We start from the raw sequence: 12724 nt of genomic DNA on the forward strand, positions 1-12724 counted from the left end.
TCCTGACTGGCAACAAACACCAAAAACCCTCAGGCTTTCCACACCTTCAGGGTCTCACCCACCACGCAATTCCTCGAGAGTGAAATATTTCTCAGAACATATTGAAATGCCTGAGATTTATCACATCCTCCTGCAGGAGAAATGCCACAACCTCTCTCAGTGGAAAACCAGGAAATACAGCTTTCCCCAAACACCCAAGGGACACTTCCACCACTGGGATCTGCTGCAGGAGAAGACAAGAGCAGCCTCTGACTTCTCCAAACCAGCTGTGCACAGCCAGCCAGGGAACAGGAGAAAAGCTGGAGTGATGCCATCAGGGTGGTGATGGAAAACCTGGGATAAACCCCCGTTCCTCACCCCACGGATGGAACCACGGACAGCTGCCACCAGCACGTCCTGCTGCCACCAGGGGCTGCCCAAAACCAGGCAGGTTTTGTTCCTGCTGCTCTGGGAAGGGTTAAATGCTCCCGTTCCATCTTTCCCCCAGCTCTGTTTGTGCAGAAGGAGCTGCCATGGTGCTGTGGCTCCACGGCCACGGGAGGGAAGTTACCAGAACCCAGCAGAGCAAACCCAGCTCCTCTCAGCTGGGGCTCCCCCAGCGCTGCCTGCCTGCAGAGCCAGCATCTCCTCTGGGCACCAGCTCCTGCCCTGCCTCCTCCAGGGATGCTGAAACAGCAGCAATGCCTGGGCTCTGCAAAGCCTTCCTGCCTCGGCACCTCAGCCCCCAAAGCTCTGGGATTAAACAAGTTTTAGGCTTCTCACCGACCGAAGCTTTCAAAAAATGTATTTATTCTCTGCAGTGGCTGCATTTGGTTTTGTGGCCAAATAGCGATTTTTAATTTTTTATTTTAGAAAAATAACTTTTAGATGCACCAGAAATGCTGCCAGGTGCAATTGCAGGTAGTAAATGCACTGTGGCTCCCAGAAAGTTCTGAGTTGGAGGGAACCATAAGGATCACCAAGCCCAGCTCTGGAGTGAATGGTCTTTGGCCACAAGGAGAGCAGGGAATGACAATATTGTACAAACCCAGATTCACTCCTACAAGCACAACTGTCTTCCACAAAAAAATTATATCTATCTATATGTATATAAATAAAATCCATTTCCCAATTTAGAGTTAATCCTTCCAGGCCAACTTTCTTCCACAACATTCCCAAAAACCCCCCACTCTCCATATAAAAAAGAAAACCAAAGCCTTTCGATTTACAACTTTCTTCCACAAAAAAACCAAAAGTATCCATACATACATAAATAAAATCTATTCCTCAATTTAGATTTACTCCTCCCAGACCAACTTTCTTCCACAACATCCCTAAAAAACCCTCTATATACAAAAAACCCTCTACACAAAAAACAAAATCAAAGCCCGACTTTTGATTTACTCTTACAACTTTCTTCCACAGCATTCCTAAAACAATACCTCTATAAAACAACAACAAAAAAAAAATCTATTTCTGCCTTTCCAGCCAATCTACTTCAAAAGGCCTGAGCAGCCCTAATGCAGGGATTTCTGACAAGGAACAAGTTGGCAGCAGCAGCGGCGGCGGCCGGAGGTGGCTCCGAGGCCCGGACTTGAAAGAATCCCTGGATTGCTCCTGCTCGGCCCCCACCCCGGGCAGGAAGGTGAAGGATGATTACATCTCTGCACCTCTTGCTCTTTTCTCAGGAGCAGGTGCCAAAAGTGACAAATGATCCGTGGGGGCACCTGGGTGTGAAGCACTCGTTTGTCTGCAGAGCTGGAGCTGGGCAGAGGCCACGTTCAAAGGTTTCTCATCCCCAAAACAGAGCCCAGCTCAGAAACTCAGCCCTGCTGAGCACCAGCTCCTCTCCTGCTGGCTGCTCCCCCAGCTCCTGCAACAGCAGCATTCCTCTGCTGGGAACGTGAATAACCCAGTGGATACTGGGGTTACCTGGCTGTAGTACTGGGGGATAGAAAAAGGGAGGAAAGAAGTCATTGAGATAATCCAGGCATAATCCATGGCACCTCCTCCCCCTGCCACGATGGCTTAGATTTTTAGCTTTGATATATATATTTTTAAGGATTTTAGCTATTTACATTTAAAAATGTTAGGATTTTAGCTTTTGTATTTTTTCATCTATTTGTAATCCTGCAATTCTTCAGTGTAGAACTCTAAACTCCATATAGAGTGTTTATATTTTTCATGTATTTATAGTCCTGCAACTCTTTAGTGTGTAACTCTAAACTCCACACACAGTGTGAGCTGCTGCTCTCCCATTCTGGGCAGACACAACAATTCCTCTCCAGGCAATCAAGGACACCTCCCTGCCTCAGGCCCAGAGATGGGAACAAAAGTGAGCTGGGGGCAGCAAACTGGGGGTAAATGACTTCATTACCCGAAGCTGTAATTGGAAGATTAACCCCCAATATGCAAATGGCCCAAACTCATAAAAGTGTGAAAACCTGTGGTCCATTTTTGAGTGTAGGAACGTCCTAAATGCACCTGGAGGCCCTTCAACAAACATCACTGATTTCTATTCCCTTACTTTTGCCTGGCCTCTGTTTTTAGGTAGTCCCAAAAAGGCCTCAGCTGGGCTCTGTGCCTCTGCAGGGCCTGCAAAAACAGGTTAATCCTGCCTTCCTTCCTTCCTTCCACCAGAAGTGTAATTGCTTTTTCTCTCCAGCAAGCCAAGAATTCCTCCCTGTGCTGTCGCTCATCAGGCAGCAGAGCACGGCAGCTTTGGGCAGCCAGACACACTCAGCCACACCGAGGGGACCTGGCAAAAAACTCAACCCATTTGCTGTTGCCTCTCCTCCCCTGCAGCCTCCCGATGCATTTTTATTGCTTTTTCATAAAACAGCGCTGCAAATAATCAAGCATGACCATTGACATCCACGAGATTGAGTTTTAGGAACCATTAAATGAGCTTGTTCTCCTGGGAAGGTTCTTGCTCAGGTTGGTCTAAAGGTAATTATTCAGCAATTCCTACCTGTGCTTTTACCTTGTTCCTGTAGAAGTCTCTGAATCTCAGACACTGGTAAGGTCACAGTTTCTGTCTCCTTAAAACTATTCCTTAAACCAGCTTATCCCCAAAACAAATGATTGGAGCTTTGGGTAAACACACACAGGTGTATAACCTATGGAAATCTCCACAACACCGGGAATTTCCAGGCTCCCTGCATTTAAATCAATACCTGAGGATCTGAAGAGAAATTCCCAAAGAAAAGAAATTAAGTCTTGTTTAATTCTGAGTCTTGTGGAGTTTTTTTACTGCATTTACAGCAAGAGCAAAATGCAGCATGGATTCATTAAGGTGCAGGAATTCAGGAACCCTCCTCACGTTATTTGATCAAGCTGAACATCCTGGGCATTTTTAAGGCTATTCCAGTAAATAGAGGGGTATATTTAACCCCATTAAAAAAAAAATAATAGAAACAACTATAGAGAAAACATGGATTAATGCAAGTACATTTTTTTCCCCAGGAAAATCTGAAAACATATTGACACTGAAATGCTTCACAGCTCAGCGTTAACACCCCACCAGCTCTTAAACGTTTCTGGAGTAAGGATTTAAAAAGAGACAAAAAAAAAGGAAAAAAAAAAGAGGTCTTTGATTTGTGGAGTTTGGAAAGTCCTTGAGCTAGATTAAACTGCAGTCTTGTGAGACCAAGTATCTCTGTGGGGGCACTTCAGAGAAACGCTCAAGAAACTCATGGAAAGCTTCCCTCTGCTTACTCGTGAAGCTATCAGGCTAAGGATTCACAAGGACAACTAATTAATTTTTCTTCTCAATTTCTGCCTGGCTTGTCCAACCAGGCAGGTTTTGCAATGCTGCCTCCTGTTTGTACAAACCAGGATTTGCTCTTGGAAGTCTCCCCTCCCCGAGCTTCTGATGGAATTGGAACAACACAATCATTTAGAACTGCCAAAATCCAGTTCTTTTCCTCCCTCATCCAATACAATTTTCTTTTCCTCCCTCATCCAATACAATTAAACACAAATAAACCAAAATCACAATTACAGTGAGACAAACCACGGCACCTTTGAAACCAGAAGTGATTTCTCTCAGGTGAGGAAGAAGAGAAGGTTGGAAAGCAGAGCTGATGTTTAACTACAGAGCTGGAGCCCAAAGTGCTCCAGGGGCTGGCAGGAATTGCTTTCCTGGAAGGGGCACTCCAGCTACACAAAGGTCAAACAAAACAGCCCTGCAGAGCTTCAGGAGGATTTAAAGGACCCTGCAGGATGTTCTCCAGCTTTCTGCCTGCCCAGCCTTCTCCAGATGCAGAGCAGACACCTCTAGAGCCATGGCACCCAAAGGATGGGAAGCTGAAATGCTGAGAACCACAAAGCTCCTGGGTTTGGGCTTTTGGGATCTTTGCAGCCAATCTGTGACCAGAATCATGGAATTGTCAAATTTGGAAAAGACCTTCAAGGTCACTGAGTGCAGCTGCCAGCCCAGCAGCTCCAGGCTCAGCACTGAACCTTGTCCCCAGGTGCCACATCCACACTTCCTTGAACATTCCCGGGGTGCTGACCCCCCACTGCCCTGGGCAGCCTGCTCCAGGGCTCCACAACCTTTCCCACAAAGAAATTTTTCCCGATATCCAAACGAAACCTCCCCTGGCCCAGCCTGAGGCTGCTCCCTCTCCTCCTGTCCCTGTTCCCAGCCCGACCCCCGCTCTCCCCTCCTGTCAGGGACTTGTGCAGAGCCACAAGGGCCCCCCTGAGCCTCCTTCTCTCCAGGCTCCCTCAGCTGCTCCTGGGGCTCTGGGCTTTGCATTTCCAATTCCTAGTTCCACTCTTTTTGTGTATCTGGAACAGGTTCCCACCACAAAAGCTTTTAGGAACTGTTTGAAGCTGCACCTATCGCTTCGGAAGCACCGTCCCCTTCCAGGGCAAGCGTTTGGCTGTGCCACCAGGAACTACAGGGCCACATCCAGGACACCTTCCCAGGCAGCTCCAGCTTCCAGCCCCTCTCCATCCCTCACGTGGAGGCTCTGGAGAGGCTCACTCAGCCAGCGAGGCGCGTCCTTCCCAGTGGGAATCCTCCTGGAGCTGGAGACAAGCTCAGCCCAGGGCTGGAGCATCCAGCACCCCCAAGAACAGCAGCCTGCCTTTCCTGCTGGCTGTGGCAGCAGGAACTCCATGAACAGCCAGCCCATCCCAGCTCTGGGCCAGGAGCAGGGATCCTGCCACGGTGGGAGACGCTGCTCCAGTCAGGATTGGTGCTTACACGAGCGTGGCTGATTTGGAGCTGGATCAGAGCTCCCTCTCAGGCACCACATGGTAAAAAATAAAGGTTCTGGCAGGCACACTGATCCCATCCACACAATGCTCCTCACTAATTCTGCCATTAAGGAACAATCCCAGCCCGATGCCATTAGCAGCCCCACAAGATCATTTCTCAACAAAGCCCATCAGGCACGCTTTGCTGGGATTGCAGAGCAGCCACCGTGCCTGGCTGGCTTTGGTTCCATTGTCCTGCTTCCCAAATGGCTTATTCCTCCTTTCTGGGAGCCAGCTGAAGTCCTAGAAAACCAACACACACACTTCCCAAACTGCCAGAGTGACCCACCGTGTTTCATGTACTTCACTAAGAGTTTAAAACCAGCTCCAACAATCTCACTACTGCAGAAAACCTAAAAATTCCCAAGGAATTTTTATTTCACAGTGTCCACTATCCCAGGTTGCCCCAAGCTCCATCCAACCCGGCCTTGGACACTCCCAGGGATGGGGCAGCCACAGCTTCTCTGGGCAGCTGAATTAATTAACCCTAGGAATTAATATGAGCTTGGAGTCCTGCTGAGTTTTGGTGGAAGTTCTACCAAACCCCACCACTACCAGTACAATAAGCCAGAAATGAAACCAGAAAGAATCAAAGTCTCCATTTCATCACTTTAAAACATCTCCAGGTTCTCCTGGATCAGGCTCTGAAGATTTAGCTGGCTCCAGGGGAAGGACTGAGGGAATTTTAAGACCTCCTTGGAGCAAGGGGAAAATCGGACCCAGAATAACCAGTCTTACAAAACCAGGATTTCTGATTCTGAATATTCCCATCCTGACATGGAGTCTGTTCAAACCAAAGCCAGTGGAGCTTAAAGACCTTTCAGCTGAGTTCTGCTCTGTCACCTGGAGCTTTAAGAGCCCACACTGAGCCCACCTCAGGAGAATGATGACTTCACTTGCTGGGGAACATAAAAAAAAATTCTAAAGAACACCAAAATGCCAAAATACTGGTGAAGGCCCTTGGATGTTTGCAGCCTGCTCAAAGTTCCCTGGCTGAAGCTTTGGGGAGAAGACTGGGGCAGTTCTGATGCTGAGGAGATGTGGAAGCTGCCAGAAGGTTGGAAAAGATCTCCAAGACCATCCCGTCCAATAACCCAGCCCAGCCTGAGCTCCTGGGGCTGTGCTGCAGGACAGCCAGCTCAGGTTCAGGCAGCAGCACCATTTGAAAGGGATTTGTGCAGCAGCAGAGCACGTGATTGTCTTCACCTGACCCCCCTGAGGATGCAGAGGGCCTTTGGCTGGTGGCAGTGCCACCTCTGGTGCTCTGCAACAGCCACACCTCAACCAAAGGCGTGTGGGAGAGGAATAACGATGGATGGAAGAGGTTAAAGAAACAGAATTCCCTAAAAAGCACCCAAAGAACCAGATTTCCACCAAGAGCCAGGCCAAAGAGAGCCTGGGAGAACTTCTCTTGACAGGGAGGATCTTTGCCCATTTTAATGGAACTGCTCCCCTCCAGGCCCCAATGCCAGGTCAGGAAGAAGTTCAGCTCAGCCACCAAGCCAGAGGCACTCACTGAGGGGAGCCCAGGCAGGTGCAGACCACAGAAAGGAGGACCTGGCTCACCCCAGGCTCAACAGAAGTGACAGGGACAGGCTGGAAGCAGCTGGATGGCTTCAGACAGGTTTTAGACACATCAGCACCCAGAACTCACCTGAGGAGTGAGGACATGAGCTCCTGCTAGAGGCTGAGGCAGCTCCTCAGAGTGGGCTCTCCTTTTTCCTGATGGAACTCCCTAATCAGCAGTACCACCTTATACACATTAAAAATGAACCTAACTCCTGGTTTTTGACATCACACCATTTGCAGCCTTTTCTAAAGGATCCAAGTGGTGATCAAGTTCTTAAAGAGCTTTCAGCCCCTTGGCTTTGAGCTGCTTTTTTTCAGGGAGAAAAAACTTCCACTCTTTCAAGGATTCTGGAATATTGTTCAAGTGTTTAGAGGACAGAGGTCTGCCCTCAGCTATCTCCTCACTGTTCAGAGTTGGGCCCCTGCTGGAGCTCAGCTGGGGAGGGATGTGGGAGATGCAAGGAGTGTTCCAGGTCAGGAATGTGATGTTTTGCCATGGAAATCCAGTCTCCTGCTCACACCTGCATCTCCAGCACCCCTGTATTTTATTGTGGCCTTCAGGTCGAATAAAAATGTTTGGGTGGCATTCAGGTGCTCTCCTGCTCACCCCTCATTTTCCCTCCTTGTTAAAACGCCCGTTTTGCCCATCAAAAGCTCCTTTTGAAGACTTGGCTGTCCCTGTCCCAGCTCCTCAGAGGAACAGCTCCCACTCCTGAGGCTCCAGGAGCCCGGCAGCTCCGAGCCCCGCCTGGAGACACCCAAATCTTGGATAAACTCAACATCTGGAGCAGAAAACCAGCAGAGAGCAGGACCAGGCCAGTTCATGTGTGAGAGCTCCGAGCTGCAACTTGTGCTGGGGAGGATGTTGGGCATTGTGCTTCATTAGGAAACAAAATATAAGCTTTCCACTCCATTAGGAATGACTTTAGGAGTGAAAGCACATAAGACGACGACTCACCTCATCAACAATGCACTGCAATAACTGGAGAGGCTGCAATGGCAAGGGGAGAGGGGGGAAAAAAGTATTAGACTATATGCAATATCTTTACAGTGGAGTGGAAAGAAAAAATCATTAATGCAATAAAATATAGCAAGATTAATCAACGGCAGCAAACTCTTATCAAAACATTGATGCTCAGGATGTTCTATTATTTCTAATGGTACCTAATCTAATACAGGCAGTTAAAGGTTTGCATTTTCTTCAAAATGCAATTTGCTAAGTTTAAAACAAGGCATTCAAGCATGCAGAGGGAGCAGCCATCAGGAAAAAGAAAAGTGAATTTTTTTCTGAACTCATAAAGCTTACCATTAAAGATCCCTGGTTTTTCTGAATCTGAAAAAAGACAATATGTAATTAGCATGTCATAATCAAAATGACTCACTTGGACACATTATGATCACTGAGAGAAAATTATTGCATCGCTGGTGGCAATTTGTGGGCATGTGTTAACACAATTTACATAATGAAAATACACAAATGTTAATAGCTCGCTTCTCATTTATAGGCGAAAGTCAGCAGAATGTTAATTTCACACAACACTTTTTAGTACCCTCCAGGTTGTATTAGAATAGGAAGAAAAACCATAATCCATTTCAAAAGGCTGTTTACGATTCAGATATAAATAATGTTTTATATTGCTAGATTGTGAACACTGGGCTTAATGTTGCAATCATTGCTAATGTTATGAAGCTCACTCTTTTTAAATTAAAAACCGATTTATTTAAAATTGAAATTAAATCATAGTCAGAAATTAGAATTTTGGATTACTGCCAGGCTCTGCTCACAATCCCTTTTTTGTGAAGAAAACTTTAATTATGTGGTTGAAGTATCTACTGCTGCTCAGGAAAGCCTCTAACACTCCACTTTTCCCCAAGTTTTTTATCCAGTTTTCCTTGGACTCGGAGCAGAGCACTGCCATCCATGAGATGGGGAAGTTTGGGGAACTTTGTGTTGTTTTAAACTGAAAAGGAAGATTTATCTCCGAGCCTTTCTGACCCACCTGGGGGAGAAACCCACCCCAGTTTGCAGTCACAGACCCTGCCACTGCTCCAAGAGCTGCAAAATCTCCTGACCCACATTCCCCTGGATGGAAAAAGAAACAAAGGCAGGATCCCAGCACAAAGAACGAAACACAGGCACAGAGCAGGCACTCTGTGCACAACCCTGAATTCTGGGGTGCTTTCCAGTGCCCATTTCTCACAGCTGGGGTAACCAATCACCTGGCGATTTTCCCCAACACACCCAGAGTTATTCCAAGCCAAGGCAATCCTGACTCCAGCAGAACTGGATCCTCAGTGAAAATGTTCTCATCTAACCCCGTGCCTTCGCCTTGCCCCTTCCCTCCCTCACTCTCCCTTGCCTGGTGACTGTTGATGATGACTGTTTGGGCTCCCTGCAGCTTTGGGAGCTCTCTCCCTGCCCCCAGGCAGGGCCAGGATCCCCCAGGAACACTTTTCCAGCAGGAAATGGGACAGAGAGGAGGGTGAAGCCCAGCTGCTGTTACACACTTCCAGTCGTCTATTACTGGATCAGCAGCACACAAACATAAAGTTCCTGAGTATAATTCCATTTTTCCAAGGAGAAAGTGCAATAAGAAATAGGCAGAAGCAGCCCATTATATTTTTTAGCCGTCAATCTCCATCTATTACAATTCCAGAGAATAAATCTGCTGGTTTTGCTAATAAGCTAAATACTCCGTGGCCATAAAAACGCCTTGTTTTTTTTCCCCCTACTTCACTTCCAGATGTTAAATGACAAAATAGACTGAGCTTATTCAATAGGGATGATTTGGAGCTTCTTTACATTAGAGCACAGGAACAGTTTTTAGCCAAACAGATCATCAGTCACATTTCCTTCCTGGAAAAATAGCTCTTGTCACAGAAAGGAATCGCGGCGGGGTCACACGGAGCGGCCCCACCACGGGTATGATTACATCCAATTCCAGAGCAAGATTTAAAATATCATTTCTAATAAAAGCACTCAGCCCTCCTAATGAAACCTCCAGCAACACAAATCCAAGTGTTAGGGAATTCTCCCCGTGACTCCGCCGCAGCCCGGCCCCGCTCCCACACACGTCGTTACCAGCCTTTATTGCACAATTCCGATGGCAACAAATTATTTGGAGATCATCTTCATAAATTTTGCATCGAGGTGGCCGTGCCACTACCTGGAATTGATTCAAAACGCTTAAGACACTCAATTACTTTTTAACACTGTTACCCGGTGTAACGACATCGCCGCCGCTTCCCTCGCGCCCGATGATGCAACATCATTGTAATTGATTCATTTGCTCAATTAAATAAAGCTCCTGTGCTCTCCTCTCTGCAGTGCCACCGAGGCTCCCCAGCTAGATGGATTACCCCTTCTCCCTGCCTGGGATAAATGGCTGGCGAGGCCGTGCTCTGCTCCTCCCTTCCCTCCACCAAGCCGCAGCCGCATTTTTCACCTCGGGAGCGGGGCTGAACTTTGCTGGATTTATATTAGGCAGATTTTTCACTGCTCAAACCACGGTGTTTACCTTTCCCCCAGCTCCTGCTACAGGGCAGCTCCAACCACTGCTCAAACCACAGTGTTTACCTTTCTCCCAGCTCCCATTCCAGGGCAGCTCCAACCACCATAAACCAAAGCCGAGCGCCGACAACTTTACGGCCGGGGCTGCTCCTCCTGCCCACAGGTCAGGGAAAAGGGAAGCAGCAGCTTTTTCCTGGGCATTAACAGCTGCTTTCAAAAGGCTCCTCGAAAAATGCTGTCCCGTTTTTGTCTCCCCCCAAAGTGCCAGGATTTTGTGCCTTACTGGGAGATGAGGGGTTTTGGAGGCAGGCTCACCTTGAGGGATCCCAGTGCAGCAGCTGCAGCTCAGAAACGGGAAATTTGGGGTGTTCCTACCCCACAAGATGCACAAAAAACTTGGGGATTGAGAAGATTGTTGTGTTTTCGTGTTCTCCAGGAAGAATTTTAAGTAGTGAAATGGCAGCAGCGACACAAGAAAACCCAAAGTGAAAGGAAGGCCAAAAAAAGAGCAGGATGTGTTCTGAGAGCATCAAGGAATGATCTGATGTCCTTGTGAGAACAACCAAGGTCCAACTCTGGGGCCAACCCAGCTCCAGGAGGCCATGGAGCTGCTGGAGCAATTCCAGAGGAGGCCACGGAGCTGCTCCAAGGGTGGGAGAGCTGGGAATGTTCACCTGGAGAGGAGAAGGATCCAGGGAATCCTCAGAGCCCTTCCAGGGCCTGAAGGGGCTCCAGGGGAGCTGGAGAGGGACTGGGGACAAGGGATGGAGGGACAGGAGCCAGGGAATGGCTCCCAGTGCCAGAGGGCAGGGATGGATGGGATATTGGGAGTTGGGAATTCCCAGAGCAGCTGTGGCTGCCCCTGGATCCCTGGAATGTCCAAGGCCAGGCTGGACAGGGCTTGGAGCACCCAGGATCAATAAACCTGTCCCATTCTCAGAGTATTCCTCAGGCCACAGAACACCAGTGGAACCTGGATAATCCACAATCTCCAAAAAGTGGGGTTTTTATCCCCCCAGGGCTGGTTAAAAATGCCAAAGTTTGCCTCCTGCTCCATCTCCTCTTTAATGAATGCCTCTGGTGATGAAAGGCAACTTCTGAGAGACCATCAGGTTATTTTGTGTCTCCGTGGAGATCCTGGGGCCGGGAGGTGGCTGAGGAGACCTCTCCCATCCCTCTCCCATCCCTCTGCCATCCCAGGCACAGCACAATCAAGGGAACTCCAGTGAATCCACCCCAGGTAACTTGGAGGAGCCACCAGCTCCAGCTTTAATTTTCGCTTTTCCTCCCTGGAATTAGGACTTGCCCTGGAGCTCTTGTCTGAGAGATTTGCAGGTGACCCAGGGTTAGATCTTCCCACAGCAGTTAACAAATTTTCTCTTTGCATATATACTGCTTTTCCAGCTCCTTTTAGTGGTCTTTTTTAATAGAAAAACCCATCTACCAACGAATCATACAGTTAGGATTTTTAAGGGAGGCTTCATACCACAACATGTATTTTCCTGTGGATTTTAAAAGCAGATAGAAGATATTTTTCATCTGCACAAATGAGGGTCGGGTTTTAAGAGCAAAAGCTAGCATTTTGTCCTACCCACAAAAGCTATAAAAGGTAAAGGAATATCTAAATATCCTGGTTTCCACAGGGGCTACACCCCCATTCCACAATTCCTGTGGAATTAAAGGATGATCTTCAGATATATTTTACAATTTCTTGCAAAACTGCAATGGCTGATACTCCTGCAAGAAGTCAAAGCACCAAACCAGTGAGAATGACCCCCTAATTTGTTCCTGATATTCTAAACTCCCTTCCCCATCCCCATCCGGGGATTTTGCAAATGGCAAACTTCAATCACTGTCACAAAACATTATAAAAAAAAAAAAAAAAGAAGAAAATTATTTGGAAATAAAAATAGACAATTCACAACAACCTTAATATTAAATATATTCTTACAATTATATTATGCTGCTTTTCCCCGAGGTCTCCAAACAAATTTATATAAAGAGATTATTTCATCCACCATTGAACTGCAGCCACTTCTCAGAGCAATCTCTTTACCAGAGTTTAGAAACACAATTCCACAAAGTGGGCATGGAAAGCTCCACGCTGTTGGAGGGATTGTGGTGACAACAAAACCTCCCAGCAATAATTCCACACCAGAGTAGAACCAGAACAGCCTGACAACAAATCCCTTGGTCAGCAGGAGTAGGGACAAGGAAAAAAAAAAACCAAATTCAGCGAATTGCTGGTGAAAATCTTGGAATGACTTAGGTTGGAAAGGTCCCCAAGATGGCAGAGCCCAGCCATCACCCCAACTGTGTCTGCAGGCCTTGCTCCAGCACCACAGAGGGGTGAGGAGAACAAAGAATGGTCCAGCAGACACCAGACAAAGACCTGGG

The 12724-nt window shown here is 47.5% G+C and overlaps 1 protein-coding gene across 2 annotated transcripts in view; it reads right to left on the bottom strand.

Moving 5' to 3' along the window:
* The window catches only part of MAP2K5 (mitogen-activated protein kinase kinase 5), a 117882-nt gene that overhangs the window by 24642 nt on the left and 80516 nt on the right, over positions 1–12724 (bottom strand). For both annotated transcript variants that reach the window (XM_050978253.1, XM_030228224.2), the window contains 2 exons: positions 8123–8149; positions 7775–7807 (listed from right to left, as the gene is read on the bottom strand). In XM_050978253.1, coding sequence (XP_050834210.1) covers positions 7775–7807; positions 8123–8149 — 60 coding nt within the window. The remainder of the gene's footprint in view (positions 1–7774; positions 7808–8122; positions 8150–12724) is intronic.

This window comes from Serinus canaria, chromosome 10 (genome assembly GCF_022539315.1).
Source record: "Serinus canaria isolate serCan28SL12 chromosome 10, serCan2020, whole genome shotgun sequence".
Taxonomy (NCBI): Eukaryota; Metazoa; Chordata; class Aves; order Passeriformes; family Fringillidae; genus Serinus; species Serinus canaria.